Source organism: Lasioglossum baleicum, chromosome 5 (genome assembly GCF_051020765.1).
Source record: "Lasioglossum baleicum chromosome 5, iyLasBale1, whole genome shotgun sequence".
Taxonomy (NCBI): domain Eukaryota; kingdom Metazoa; phylum Arthropoda; class Insecta; order Hymenoptera; family Halictidae; genus Lasioglossum; species Lasioglossum baleicum.
This window is the reverse complement of record NC_134933.1, coordinates 8627548-8642214: the sequence shown is the minus strand read 5'-3', so window position 1 is coordinate 8642214 and position 14667 is coordinate 8627548. Positions and strand designations below refer to the sequence as shown.

At 43.3% G+C, this 14667-nt stretch overlaps 1 protein-coding gene across 2 annotated transcripts; it reads left to right on the top strand.

Annotated features, from left to right (window-relative positions):
• Nucleotides 1-392: 392 nt before the first annotated feature.
• Six4 (homeobox protein six4) lies at nt 393-14489 on the top strand. 2 transcript variants are annotated; one of them, XM_076423590.1, is made up of 4 exons: nt 393-1339; nt 3839-4300; nt 10584-10909; nt 11990-14489. In XM_076423590.1, exons 1-4 carry the CDS (start codon nt 999-1001, stop codon nt 12160-12162), a joined length of 1302 nt encoding a protein of 433 aa, XP_076279705.1. In that variant the 5' UTR covers nt 393-998; the 3' UTR covers nt 12163-14489. The 2 variants fall into 2 exon arrangements, with proteins under 2 accessions (XP_076279705.1, XP_076279704.1); XM_076423589.1 differs by lacking the exon at nt 11990-14489 and having other exon boundaries at nt 10584-11260.
• The last annotated feature ends 178 nt before the right edge of the window (nt 14490-14667 follow it).

The window sequence follows — 14667 nt, the reverse complement described above, 5'->3', positions numbered from 1 at the left end:
TCGCAAGACCGCAGCAAAGTATCGGAAAAAAGCTGTGCGAGGATATAGCGGCAGTGATATTCCCGGATGCTAATCGAGAGACAGCGGATCGCGCTATAGTAGGGGGTACGCAATCGTCTATCGAACTCGTCGAGGACGTTGCGTCGGCAGGTGAGGATCCACGGTGTTCCACTCGACGGTGGTCGCCGAATGGGGTGGCTTTTGTTGGGGGTAATGGGGGTAGCAGTTTGCGCCGCCCCCGGAGCCGACCAATGGGACGAGCTGGCGCGCATCCGCTCGTCCAATGGGACGAAGGATCGCGCCGCTCCGCTCTCTGCTCCTCTCCTTGACGAGAAAAAAAAACCAGGCCGAAGGGAAGAGGAAGAGGAAGAGAGAACGCGGCAGAACGTCACCACCATCGGCGACCTAGCCGCTACCAACGAAGCGGCAGCGACTCTCGCATCTGCATCGGCATATCGGCGCTAAAGCGATCGGCAGCGGGAGAGACGTCCAGTGCTACCACGAGCGCGTTGCCTATCGGATACTCTCGTCGGATTTAGGATCAGCGTGGACCCCGTGCAGTGTGCGCCGGTGTGTCGGTGTGTGTTTCATCAGTGCGAGAGACTGTGTGTCCGTTTTCGCGGGTCCTCGAAGAGGAGGCAGAGGACAGCTGCGAAGCTGGTGGACGTCCGGTTCTCGCGCGGCGCGCGATAAGGATTCATGAATGAAATATGAAAGTCATGAATGAAACGCGGCCGATCAAACAACCGTCGGGTGGCGCCGATCGTTCGACCAGCGGATGTTTGCTTTGGTCGCGGCTCGGTCATCCGGAATCGTAAGAAAACGCGTGGTTCGTCATCACAGTGCACGGACGCTCGCGATCAAATCGATATCGAATTGTTTCACCGATCGACGGACGCAGCCGGATATCGTGGATCGTGACATTTCGTTTGTGCTTCTCGAAGGACTCGCTATGCGCGTGGACTGAGGTGCGACGAGGAATATTGAGAACATCGAGAATGTCCGACAGTTCGGATCAACTGTCACCGCCAAACAGCGACTGCAACAGCCAGATGGGAGCTGTGCACCGGAACCCGTCCGCCGGACAGTACAACACTACGTCGATGCAGGGAATATCCCTGGCGCATCATTCCCATCCGCAAAATCTGACGTCCGCGTCCAACGGGAGTCCACAGTACCCTCAGGAGCTGGCTAGTTGCAACAACGCCAACGGGAACGGGAACGCCGGGAATATCGCCGGACTCGCTTTGGGCACCTCGACCACCAACTTCACGCCCGACCAGATCTCCTGCATGTGCGAATCACTGTCGCAGAGGCGTGATATCGAGAAGCTCACCAGGTAAGATCTACGATCTTCTGCCTCTTCTAACGGCCGTTACGTATTCACTAAAAATTCAGTGGTTCTCCGGAAGAACGCCAGCATTTCATGTACTTTCACTCTCGAGATATTGCCGTTTAAAAATTTGGATCGCTAATGAATCGCTTCCGAATTTGTTTTAACACTAAACCCATCACTGCCGGTCGAATGACCGGTTTTATATTTTCCATTTCACAATTATTGAAATTATGAAGTTGCTTACATGGAAATTGATTCGATCAATTTCTTTATCCTAGCACATATTGTAACAAAAGTTGGACAAAATCTAAATAAATAGAGCCTTGCCATTTTTACTTGTCATTGTTAATGACTAGACTGCGGATCTTTATGCAAAATAAAAAATGTTCGTATTGATTGCAAGACACAGGAGTCAAATAGAAAATTCTTTTTTCATTTAATTGTCTTATTCAGCTGAAATTGATACACTGATGTCCTTAAATCTTTGTAATTCGTCCACTTTAAATTGCACGTACCCATTTTTGTCATAAATGCATAAAATCTGCAGTCAACTAATGACTTTTTCTCTGATAAATACGTAAATCCTATACTCTACAGCTCAATTCTGTGGTTGTAAGAAAAAACGCCGCATGTTATGATTTCAAATAACTTGAGTTTATGCATTAATTGAGCTGTAGAGTATAGGATTTACGTATTCACTAGAAAAATTGCATGAAAACAAATTCGAAAGGCTCGGAAAATAATGCAATTCAACCAATGTCCTATGTCAAAGAATTAGTAATCAAAACTTTAACGTCACGAAAATGAAAGTTTTCCTTACAACCACAGAATTAGGCGACCAAGCTCAACGAGTCTTCGAAAGTTGTCGGTATCGTGTAAATTTTCTCTTTTCATGTTCCCAAACGTCTTCAGCTGCAATCATATCAACAATTACCTTCCCTTCGGCTTTTGTAATGTCTCGATTTGAATAATTATCATCAGATAAATCCCGAATCGTATCATTAATCGCGATAAGAGTTTGAATAACCATTCGTTCATTTAAAAGTACACCTATTTGTAATTGTTGTTACTCTCTCAAATGCGATGACATATGTATATCAAAGTATACAAGAGCGTGCATTCGTGTTTTGTCTATCGAAGGCGCCTCGATCCTTTTTCTCCGATCAAGCTAAACAAACATTTTCGATCGCTATCGCATGATACGAATTAGTAGAATACGATTTGTTTACACATTATAGCGACCCGAATGTTCCTTCACGGAAAACTGTCCCATTCATTTTTCCAAACTATAACAACTGTTGATTTTATTTCGATTTACGATACTCGGTTGTTGGAAAGCTTGCGATATCGTTTAGAGTTCTTCGACCGGAAGGCTCGGATATTGTACACCAACGGAATAGTATTTCTACCCAGAAAATGGTGGAATGTTGGGCTTCTGTTTCGAGTAAAATCATCTTTAAGATCTAGCGGAAACAGCGTAAAACTACCATTTACAAATTAAACAAGTTGAGGAGGGAAAATTGTGACTTGTATTTATTTTGTTTCGCGCGTTGCGCGGCTTTTCGTAAAGCTGTTTCAGTTTGCGACGGAATTTACTTCCCCGTCGGGCCACTTGAAAAGTCGCCCATATTTAGAGCACAGTAAATGAACTCTGTACATTTGAAATTTTCTAATTTGAACGAGATATATCGCTTTTGCTCAGCTTCCTATGATTCCGTAAACAAACATACCGTAGACATAACGTTGAGCTTCATCTAAGAAATCTTCGATAGTGGTTTCGTCGATAAATCTAACAATAAATAATCTCCTCTACCGTTATTGTGTTACCTAAAAGATTCGAGTTGAGTTTCTTGAAAATGAAGAGTACCAGCACCGGTTAACACTAACCGTGCCGAGCTCAAAATGCGACTGCTACACATTGTTTTATAAAAATGACAACACTGAATTTATTTAAATTTCTTGCAGTTTTTAGAACAATACGCGTGCTTGAATGAAGAAACTCGTTCAATAATTTCTAATGGAATTACCTTGCAACTTCTGTTTCGATTATAAAGTGAAAAATGTGACCCCGGTCCCACTCAATTCTAGGATTGCAAGGGTGCAGGTTGCGCCTCCTCGTTTCTCGGTAATGCAGAGATAAGGATTTTCAGTAGTCAAAAGTGCTAGATAAAAGATCAATCTAGGCCGCGATCGCCCTCAAAAGTCCTATTTTTACGTTTACAAGATGTAATTGGCATTATTTGGCAGCATGTAGCTGTCGCAGCTTTATAATTCCGAAAAGTGCAAATTACGTTGTCGAATAATGCAAACTGCACCTCGTAAACGTAAAAATAGGACTTTTGAGGGCGTTTGAGGCCTAACAAACCAAAACGAGAAGGCGTATCCCGCACCCTTCAAATCCTGGAAACGAGAGTACCCCCTTAAGAACCACTCGATATAAGTAGCGTATAAAAATCCGAGAAGCTGCGACCGCTGTTAACTGAAATGCATGATTTCGATTAGGTTTCTCTGGTCGCTGCCACCGGGCGAGCTGTTACGGGGTGGCGAGAGCGTGTTGGTAGCGAGGGCGGCGGTGGCCTTCCATCGAGGTGCTTGCCACGAGCTGTACTCGATTCTGGAGAGCCATCCTTTTTCTCCCCGTCGACACCAAGAGCTCCAGGAGATGTGGTTCAAGTCGCATTATCGCGAGGCCGAGAAAATCCGCGGACGTCCGCTCGGCGCCGTGGACAAATACCGTTTGCGGAAGAAGTATCCGTTGCCGAAGACGATCTGGGACGGGGAGGAAACCGTCTACTGCTTCAAAGAACGCTCGAGAAACGCGCTGAAGCTGTTCTACAAGAGCAACAGGTACCCGAACAAGAACGAGAAGAAGAATCTCGCAGACAAGATCGGCCTGACGATGACCCAGGTGTCGAATTGGTTCAAGAATCGGCGACAGAGGGACCGGACCCCGCAAACGAGAACGTGAGTCGATTTTTCCGGTCTATTAGATCGTTGCATATGAAATGTCCGACTTTTAACAGTCACGGTAAACAACCGCAACTATTTCTTGTTGGTCAAAGAATCACACGTTTCTTGATTGTATTGTGGTAGACATTGAATTTTTTGGTCACTCACATAATTTATTTCTAATTTGTAGTTCTTTTTACTGTCAACAAATAGTGCGTTGATTGACTGCGGATCTTTATGCAAAATAAAAATTGCTTGCACCAATTGCAAGTGACCGGAGTCACATAAATAGCTTATTCTTAATTTAATAATTTTAACGAGCTGAGAAAAATACGTAGATTAGCACTCTTAAATCATTGTGAACTTTTTATCATTCATTTTTGCCATAAATGCATAAAATCCGCAGTCCGTTGATTAGTCACCACATTTTCACCAAATATCACGTAATGCTATCGTCAATATCTTGTTTTTGATTGGTTGAAATTGAAGAATTGATTAGTGTTGAAATCAAATCTATTTGAAAGGATTTGTAAATTAAAATTGAAGATAGGATCGTAAACTTTGTACCTCAAAGTGACGTACAATGAACCTGTCAACAGTAATAGTATTTCTTGATCAAAACGCATTGTAAAATTTGCATTCTAAAATCGGACATTTCATATGCAACAACCACATATCTTTCGCTCGTCGAAGCAACGCGTGCTCTTCGAACACTTGGAGAGATCTTAAGAGGCTTTTCGCGCGGGGGCAACACATTTGCAGTCCAGGGTCTACGATTTTGGACAATTTTTATTTTACAGAAAACTCCGAAGTGCGTTAACGAGTCGACAAGAAGTACCTTGGAAAATTAGTTTAAAACATTTCTGAACCCATAAATCGGTGATCTGCATCGTCGAATGTATAATTACAAAAATTACTCGCCTTTGGCAGAGTTCAAACATTCCAGAACAGAAGTCTTTAGGCTACGCGGAACGGGGCTACATTTTCGAAAGGTGACTTCTCCGTGCGGCGCAACACCTTTGCAGTCTAGAGTCTACAATTTTTATTTTACCAAAAAATCCGCAGCGCATTAACGAGTCGACAAAAAGTACCTTGGGAAGCTAGTTTAAAACATTTCTGAACCCATAAATCGGTGTTCCGCATCATCGAATGTATAATCACAAAAATGGCTCGCCTTCGGCAGAGTTCAAACATTCCAGAACAAAAGTCTACGTGGAACGAAGCTAGATTTTCGAAAGGTGACTTCCCCGTGGGGCGCGGGTGGAAACAGCAAAATTGCCATAGTTTTCAGGGTTTCCGAGTAGTTTATGGGGACACGGGGCGTCCTTTATGGCGGACTCGATGCATGGAGGGCACATGTGCCGACGGGGGGTCGTCGTCTCGATTTTTCCACCGAGCAACAAGTGTTCCGACATGTGTACCGGACCCGTGCGGCCTTTCTCGACAGGCACAGCGGGTACAGTGTGCACTTCAGAGGCGGTAAATCATTCTCGACGAGACTGTGTACAGTGTGTACCGCCGATCGTCCTTGCGGGGTAGCAAGCGAGCCACGAAAATCGTCGACCCTCGAGTACCGCCTCGAACGAATCGAATTTCGCCCGTGCAGGACACCGAGAACAACGATCGGGTTTTCCAGCAACGCTGTTCTCTCTCTCTCTCAAACGCTTCTTTACCCGGAACGATTACCGAATCGAGAGGCGAGACGAGACGAGACGAGACGAGACTAGAAGCAAACCAACCATCAGCTTATCGAATTCCTAACGCCCCAGCCCCCACACGATAATCGCGCAAGGTGTGCGTAAGACTAGAACTCGTCGAGCGTTCTGGTGATTAGTCCATCGATGTTTGTAAACTGTTTGATACCGTACCTGTTGTTTAATCGCTCGTTTATCGCTCTTTACGCGTCGCTAAAGCCGCGTTTACATCAGGCAACTTTTCGTTCGCCGGTTGAGTCGATCGGGTCTCACAATTCAAAAGTTATGACACTATCGTCTTGACATTTTGTTGCTCGATCGTGGCTAGTGCAGCGCGCAAAGAGATATTAAGGGGAGGGAAATTTCCCAATATTCGATACTCTTTCACTCAGGAACTCTAAACGATTTCTCCAGAATTTCGTCATAGAAATCCAGAACTCCAGGAATCATGATTTCATTAATTAAAAATAGACTGCGGATCTTTATGCAAAATAAAAAACGTTCACGTTGATTGCAGGACACAGGAGCCAAATAAAAATTGTATTTCTCTTTTAATTATCCTATTAAGCTGAAACGAATATATCGATGTCCTTAAATATTTTTAACATGTCCACTGCTTTAAATTGTATCAGATTGCATAAGTTCGTGCCCGATTTTCGTAGATCTCGGAAAACTGCACAGTGGAGTGTAAAAAGAAAAATTATATAGTCACCATTCTTTTCTCCAATTCATCATCTATCTACAATTAGAAAAGAATGGTGACTATATAATTGATTAACAAAGTTGTATTCGTTAAGATTTAACCATTGAATTTTATTTTCAAATCGGGCACGCGAACTTATGCAATTATCGTGCACATTTTTGTCATAAATGCATAAAATCCGCAATTATAAAATAAGTTACCGGTTGTTTGATCGTGGTTGGTTTAGCGTGAAATTGTAAATTGCCAATCCTTCGAAGGTCAATTTGAGCTTAATCTCCTCCGTCGCTGTTTTTTTTTCATAAATTGCAATTTTTGAGGTGTTTTTGGGACGCGCGTGCCCGCGTATTTGCATATCTTCCTCGCGTACGTGCGCGTGTAGGTGAAGCGAGTTCGTTCGGGAAGAAAGACCGCAGAAAAGAAAGAGGAAAGAACGAAGCGTTGTTATGGCTACGACGAGCCTCGGTCACGGACCACCATGAACCTCGTCCGTTGACGCTACTCGCCGACTAAAACACCGACTGTTTAACCCCTAACTGGCTGAACGATGTGCTCGAATTTGCCTCTGTTCCGATTCACTGCATATATGTAATCAAATTGAAAATTCACTCTGACATGGACACGTACCGTGAACCCTTCGCAGCGATCCTACAGAGAAAACGATCGTAAACGTTGAAGCTGTCGCAACAATTCGAAATGTACAGTAATGCCGCGTTAGCTGATTAGCGGCGCATCGCGTGTCGAAAATGAACGAATGTAACCGATACCGGCATCTCCCCCGCGCCGAATAAAACAACCGGCGGCTATTTCAATAGCTCGGCAGATACGACGACCGTAAACGGATCAACTAACGCGACACTACCGCAGTCATCTCGATCGCGAACGATTTTCCGACGGACGGAGGGTGGTTGTTCCAGGAGAATCGAGGCCTTGAAATCCCCAGCGGATATTCGCTGCTGCACAGAATGGCTACGAGAATGTTCCTTTTCGGAGGCGAACAAACCTAACGCTCGTATACGCGCGTACCTACGTCCTAACTTTCTCCCTGGCCCCTCCCGCCCGCCCTTAACGTCCACCCTCTGCAAAGGCTCTAGGAAAAGGAAACGCGACGCCCCATTACCGTTTTATGACGCAGCTTCGGTTACGTCTCCCGTTTCACCATTGAGCTGTTCGCACTACCAATAGTTTACTACATAAAGGCCATGACCGGCCCTCCGACGTATTCGCGATTTATCTCGAAGTCCTCTCCGCCTTTCTCGTTTTCTTTTGCTCCCCGTCTTCGTAATTTTTCTTCCTCTCGGCGCGGCACGCGGCGCGGCGGCTGCAATTGCCCGTCGCTTCGCAATCGGTTCGCGAATCATCGAATCTCTATAAACGACGAGACGAACGATGGCAGTCTCTGAAACTCTTAATCGAATGACTCGCGGAACTTATTGTTTCAAACAACTTCTTCCCTCTACGAGTTCAAGATCAAAATCGTGTGACACTCTTCCGGGCGTTTTCTTTCACCCAGTCTCAGGAGATGAAAAATTCTGTGGAGTACATTAGGGAAATGAAGCAAAACAGTTAACACGTTAACACTAACCGTACCGGGTACAAAATGTATCAGATATATTTGTGGTTGTCAGGAAAAACGCCGCATGCCACAATTTCAAAAAAATCGAGATTATGCATTAATTGAGCTTTATTTTATTTACCAGGGAAAAATATATAAAAAACTTTTAAAAAAACCACGCTTATATTAAAGTGCACTAAAAAGGAGAAACTAATTTTTTTCCTGGTTCTCCATAAAATACCGAATCCAGTTAAATGATTAATAATATTTTCCCCCTAAGTTTTAAGCAATTAGTTCAAAATTTCTTCTGTTATAAAATTAGTGTCGGAATAGATATAGAAAAATGTAATATACATTTAAATAAAATCACATGACATTAGTGACTATAAATAAACACGTGGAGCGCCCACAAAGATTACATCAATATAGTTTAGCGCTCCACGTTTTTATTTTTATAGTCACTAATGTCATGATTTTATTTAAATTTATATTAAATTGTTCTATCTATTCCGGCACTAATTTTATAACAGAAGAAAATTTGAACTAATTGCTTAAAATTTTGGGGATAAATATTATTACATAATCGTTTCACTGGATTCGGTATTTTATGGAGAACCAGGAAAAAAATTATTTTCTCCTTTTTAGTGCATTTTAACATAAGCGTGGTGTTTATCAAGTTTTTTTTGTATATTTTATTTTCTACGTTTATTGTGATCGGAAGCAAGTGTGTATACAAAATTTTGGACTTTGGGAAGAGGTTTAAAATTTGATTACAAGATTTGACGCGTACAACAACAATGCGGCAAGTTAATATAAGCGTGGTAATAAGTCATGAAAATAAATTCGAAAGGCTCAAAAATCTCCTATGTATGTCCAAGCATTAGTAATCATACCTTTGAATGGCTTTGAATATGTACCTTTGAATACCTTTGAAGAATTTATATTCTTCTATAAAAATTACAAGATTGAATTTATTTAGATTCTTCACAATTTTTATAATAATACGTGCTCGAATAAAGAAATTTATTAAATAATTTCTAATGGAAGCATCTTTATAATTTCAACAATTAAAAAATAAACAATGTAAAAGCGACGATTTGACTGGTTGCGGTACGAATAGTGTTAGCGGCTGACAAACGGAACAATGACCTATCTAACAATCTAACAGACGAAAAATTTTGTCGCGATTTTGTTCGCGACAAAATGCGAAACCGCGTGCCACCGAGTTCTCCGGAATCTAGACCTTGAGACGCGACCATAAAACCGAGCGTTCCGTGCTTACGAAAGAAGGTCGGAGGGAAGGTTCGGGAGAAGAAGTAGCATGAACGAGCCACGGTCATGGGCGGAGCTGGTTGCGCATGGACCACGCCGTGTGTATGTGTATGCTCGCGTACGCCTGAACGCGTGTAAAGATACAGTCGTAGCCGAGGGGGACCGAGAGGAGAAAATAAAAAGAAAAAGGAGAAAGAGAGAGAAATAGGCGCGCGTGCAAACGACCGAGGCGTTTGTTTCCTTCGGGGACGGAACAATGTGTGAATATGATGACATCTCTCTCTCTTTTCTCTCTCTCTCTCATTCATTGGGACCTTTTTCGTTCGGCGACAGAAAAAAATTCTTGGAAGAAAGACGACGGGGCGGCCGCGTGCTCTCGCGAGCCCCTAATCGCTCGGTCGCTGTTAGGCCAAGGGTCACGGGATTTTTTTTTCGAATACCGGTAAGACAATGGTGAACCTCTCGCACATGTTTCCCACCAGGGGCCTTTTCTCGACTTTTCCTAGAGGGGTCAAATAGGATAGAGATTTACGAGCGGTCCCGGGCAATTTTTCTCGCAGACGCGTTCCCTTCTTGGACCTGTCGGTTACGCGGGTTTGCACCCTCGTGCGCGACACGGTCGTTCGAATTATCGTACGTCGTTACTCGTGTCCCTAGCAACCGTTTTCGAGTACCATTCGAATGCCACTCGTTCGTACAGTTTCGACGATCGGCCCTGTGAAATGCAACGCTCGGATTCCGGTTAACCATTCACCGGTGCATCTTCGCTGCACCTCTATCCAGAGGAGAGCTTGCGAGAGTTGATTTCAAGAGACACCTTATCGACAGGATTGCCTACGGCCTACGAAGAACCCTTGACGGGGGTATTCTGATTTCCGTGGCGATTTCTGCACGAGTTTTAACCATTTTTTCAGGAAACCTATCGAACCTTTTATTGATCTTTTGATGTATTATACATTGATTTATTTTTTTAATGTACAAATAATCAAAATCAGGTCTTCTTTCAATCCTGTAGCGTTAAGATGTGAGACTTTCCTCGAAACCGAAATAACGATTGATCGTTAACGATCGTTTCAGGGACATGCTGCCTCTGAACTGCCAAGGCAACGGGAACAACGTGATCGGTAGTTCTACGAGCAACGGAGGAAGCATACAGTCGTTGCAAAGCATCGATCCGGGAAGTCCGAATCTGGCGATGTCACCGTTGTCGACGATGGGCATGTCGCCGGTGGGCATGAATTCGTGTAGCCCGATGGGTATGAGTCCTATGGGGCACCATCATCACGGATACGCGACGCCCGTCACCCCGTCCTCCGTGCACACGACGCATCCTCACAACGGCGGCCTCAGCCCCATGAATGACGTCAAGACGCTCTGCTATGGTCGAGGAGTTTACGAGACCGGTCAGTCGCACTCTTCAATTGTTTTCTTTGCGATATTCATTTCAAACGATTATCTACCGGCGATTATTCCATTATTTTTAACCTTCACTCTGTGTACTGCTATTCTAATGTTAACCGTGTACAGAGAGGTAATTGGATCCCATATATTCTTAAGCAAAATGAAAGAAAAAATTTGTCCGCATAAGTATTTGTGAAATTTTATTGATCTTTAAAAGATAAGTATATAATACATTAAAAATTTGAAACATATCACAGCAGGGCTCGCTCCAGGTGCGGGCAACCCGGACATTTGTCCAAGGTGCGAAAATTTACGGGCGCCATTTTGGCTGTAAGTGTGAGAAAAATATTGATGTGTTAAATACCCAATTAATAGAAAATTTGCTTTTTTATATATATAGTATGTTCTTAAGGGGCGGCTATTTGTCTTTCTATCCGGGACGACGTAACCGCTAGAGCGGGCGCTGATCACAGATAGCATTCCTAGAGAAGTTTTTTGGAAATTTTCCATTCGTCAACTTTTTATGTCCGCCTTTGTCAGCCAGGGGTGCATTGCACCCCATACACACACCGAGAGGAGGTTAAAATCCTTGCCCTCTACGATTTATTTTACGGTATCAGTGATTAGAACTTTCTTTGTAGTTCGTAATTTCCTGAGAAAGGAAAAAATTTATATCTATTGTACGCCTACATGTTCTCCAATAATTATGCATTATCGAAACCAAAATAGAATTTCATCTCGGTATAAAGGAAATTAATGACACACATATTTATTAGAATTTGTTCAGAATCTTCAAGCAAAAAATGGGTTAAACAAGTCACATTCTTTCGCAGCCTACTGGAAACTATTGCACATTAAAGAACATTCGGTTGCTTTGCAGTATGTAAAATCAAAACGAAAAGACATCTACTATATTGTCGCTCGGTTATATGAAACAAGGGAACGCTCGTTCACATTGAGAATAACGCAACCTTGAAATATTCTTCGTGTCCCCTTCAGGTCGAGACTTCGCTCGCTCGCGAAGAGGAACCTCGAAACCTCTTGTTTTCTTTCAGACCCCTAACTAGTTCACGTTGTTGCAGGCAAAGACGTCGAGCAGGGTACCGTCTACTACTCGAGTCACTCGAGTATGCACCACCAGTACTACCAGCAATCGCATCATCAGATGATGTCCACCTCTCATCACCACCACCACCAGCAGAGTATGCCAACCGGCTACGAGCTGATGCTGTCGCCGCCCCAACACTCGATGTGACTGACGGATTACGATTCCGATCGAAACCACCACGATGACTCGTCAGTGAATCGTCAGAACGACGATTTCGGACGCGTGCAAGCATACGCCTGACTCGACGACTTCGATCATCGAAAGATCATGTTCCCCGCGGCTTAGGAAGTTACGTGCAAAAACTGTTCAAGTTTTCCTGCGTCGACGCTAGCGCTAGTGACGACGACGACGATCGTCGGTTGCATGTCTCAAAAATTAAAGGACGCTTAACGAAGGTTCGAGAAAAAAGTAAATTCCTCTGAATCCTAAAGAGCTACGTGCAAATAGACGAACCCGTCGCTACCACGAGTGAAGTTAATGGTCAGAACCATTGCCAAAGAACATTTTACGTATATTCTGGCGAGTTACGTGCGACTATAGACTGTTGTTCGGGATGCCCCGTTACAAACCCATCGCTACCACGACAGAAGTTAACGATAGTAGACGAAACAATTGCTGGAGAACATTTTGCGTATATTCTGGCTAGTTACGTGCGATTATAGTGTTGTTGGGGATGTTCCGTTGCAAGCCCATCACTACCACGACTGAAGTTAACGATAATAGGCGAAACAATTGCTGGAGAACATTTTGCGTATATTCTGGCTAGTTACGTGCGATTATAGAGTGTTGTTCGGGATGCTCCGTTACAAACCCATCGCTACCACGACTGAAGTTAATGATGGTCGACAGAACCATTACCAAAGAACATTTTACATATATTCTGGCGAGTTCCGTTCAAATACAGACTGTTGTTCGGATTGTTCTGTTTCGAACCTATCGCTACCACGACCGAAGTTAACGATGGCTAGAACCATTGCTGGAGAACATTTTGCATATATTCTTCTGGCGAATTACGTGCAAATACAGACTGTTCGGATTGTCCGATTTTTAAGCAATTGCTACACCGAAGTCAAAGCATGCGAATCAAGGTTCGCGCCGTTAGAAAAAAGACATCGCTACAGTAAAGTCCCATTCTAAGTCCGGCGAAGGTGATCATCCAAGCTCTCGGGCTTCGCTGTCCTTTTCTACGTTCGGCGCGCTGGACGAAGCCACAAAAATATAGTGTCCCGATCTACGTCATAGCACAGAACCGAGAATTGACTTAGATTGGGACTTTACTGTTCTATCAGGTCGGTGCAAAAGTTCGTGCCCGACTCCTTGTTGTATTTGAACCCCTTTGCACTCGAGTGGCGACTCGGAGAGGCGCCGCTAAAAATTGCTGTACCATTATTCAAAATATTTGTTGCATTGTTCAGGTTCTATTCGATAAATTTCTAAACATATTTAACCCTTAACCTAAAAATTGCTGTACCAATTATTCAAAATATTGTTTACTTTATTAAATATGTTGGTACCTAATCAATTACTAAACATTTATGTATGGTATGAGGTATTACATCAATTTTATATTCATAAAATCAAAGAAAGTATATACAATTAAAATAGCTCCAAGTGCAGCGGGTTAATATTTTAATAAACTACCGAAAGTATATTGTACGAGGTATTATATCAGTTTTATATCGATAAAATGAAGAAAATCATATAAAATGCAAATGTTTCGGAAGAAAAATTCGGTTTTCGAATTGGAATAGCTCCGAGTGCCAAGGGTTAACTCCGTGAACAACCAGCAGATTGAATTTTTTTCTTTTCGCTGCACCGACCTAATATTTCGAATCTCGACTAAAGATTCGCGGCTATAATGGTCGCTAGAGCCATTGCTATGCGCTTCCAGTCACCAATAAAGAGGCGAGCGCGTCCGTAAACGATTTGGGAGGAGCCTACCGTGGCGTAAAACTGGTTTCGATCAGGTTTTGCGCGCAAACGTACCTCGCCATTCGGAAAGAGAGAGGCGCCAAAGATGGAAGTCCGACGTTGCGGTACCTCTTCAACCCCATTCAATGATTCCCGAATATCTTCGACCGTACCGGAAGGTCGTTCAAGTCTCTTCGTGTAACTTCCGTTTCGACCAAACAGAACGCGATCGCTTTCCGACAAGAGCCGAGACATCGGTGGACATTACATACATAAGATAAGACTTCGAAATGCGTTCGGTACACGCCGCGGTTGGAACGAAACTTTCGTGCTCTTCTAAACTGTACATACAGAGAGTAAAGAACAACCACGTTCGAATCCAACTGTGAAATATATTTTTGACTGTGGATTTGCTTGTCCCGACTCCAAGCGATTCGATCTCGCGGTAACGTATCTACTAAATAGAAACGAAGGATCTCTCGTACCCACGACGCTGCTTTGACGACAATTAATTGTGAAATTACGACGACGAGCATTAGATATGTATAGAAATAAAACATGAATGCGTGAATTATACACACCTGCGGTCTTTATTTCCCACTTCGATGTGCGAGGTGTTCGAACTTCTACTATATTTAAGTAGAACAAGAAAGTCAGAAATTAGCAAGCACTTAGCATTTCGTCCCACCCGACGGAAAAATACAAAGATACACAATTACAAAAAACAAGAAAAAAGTACGT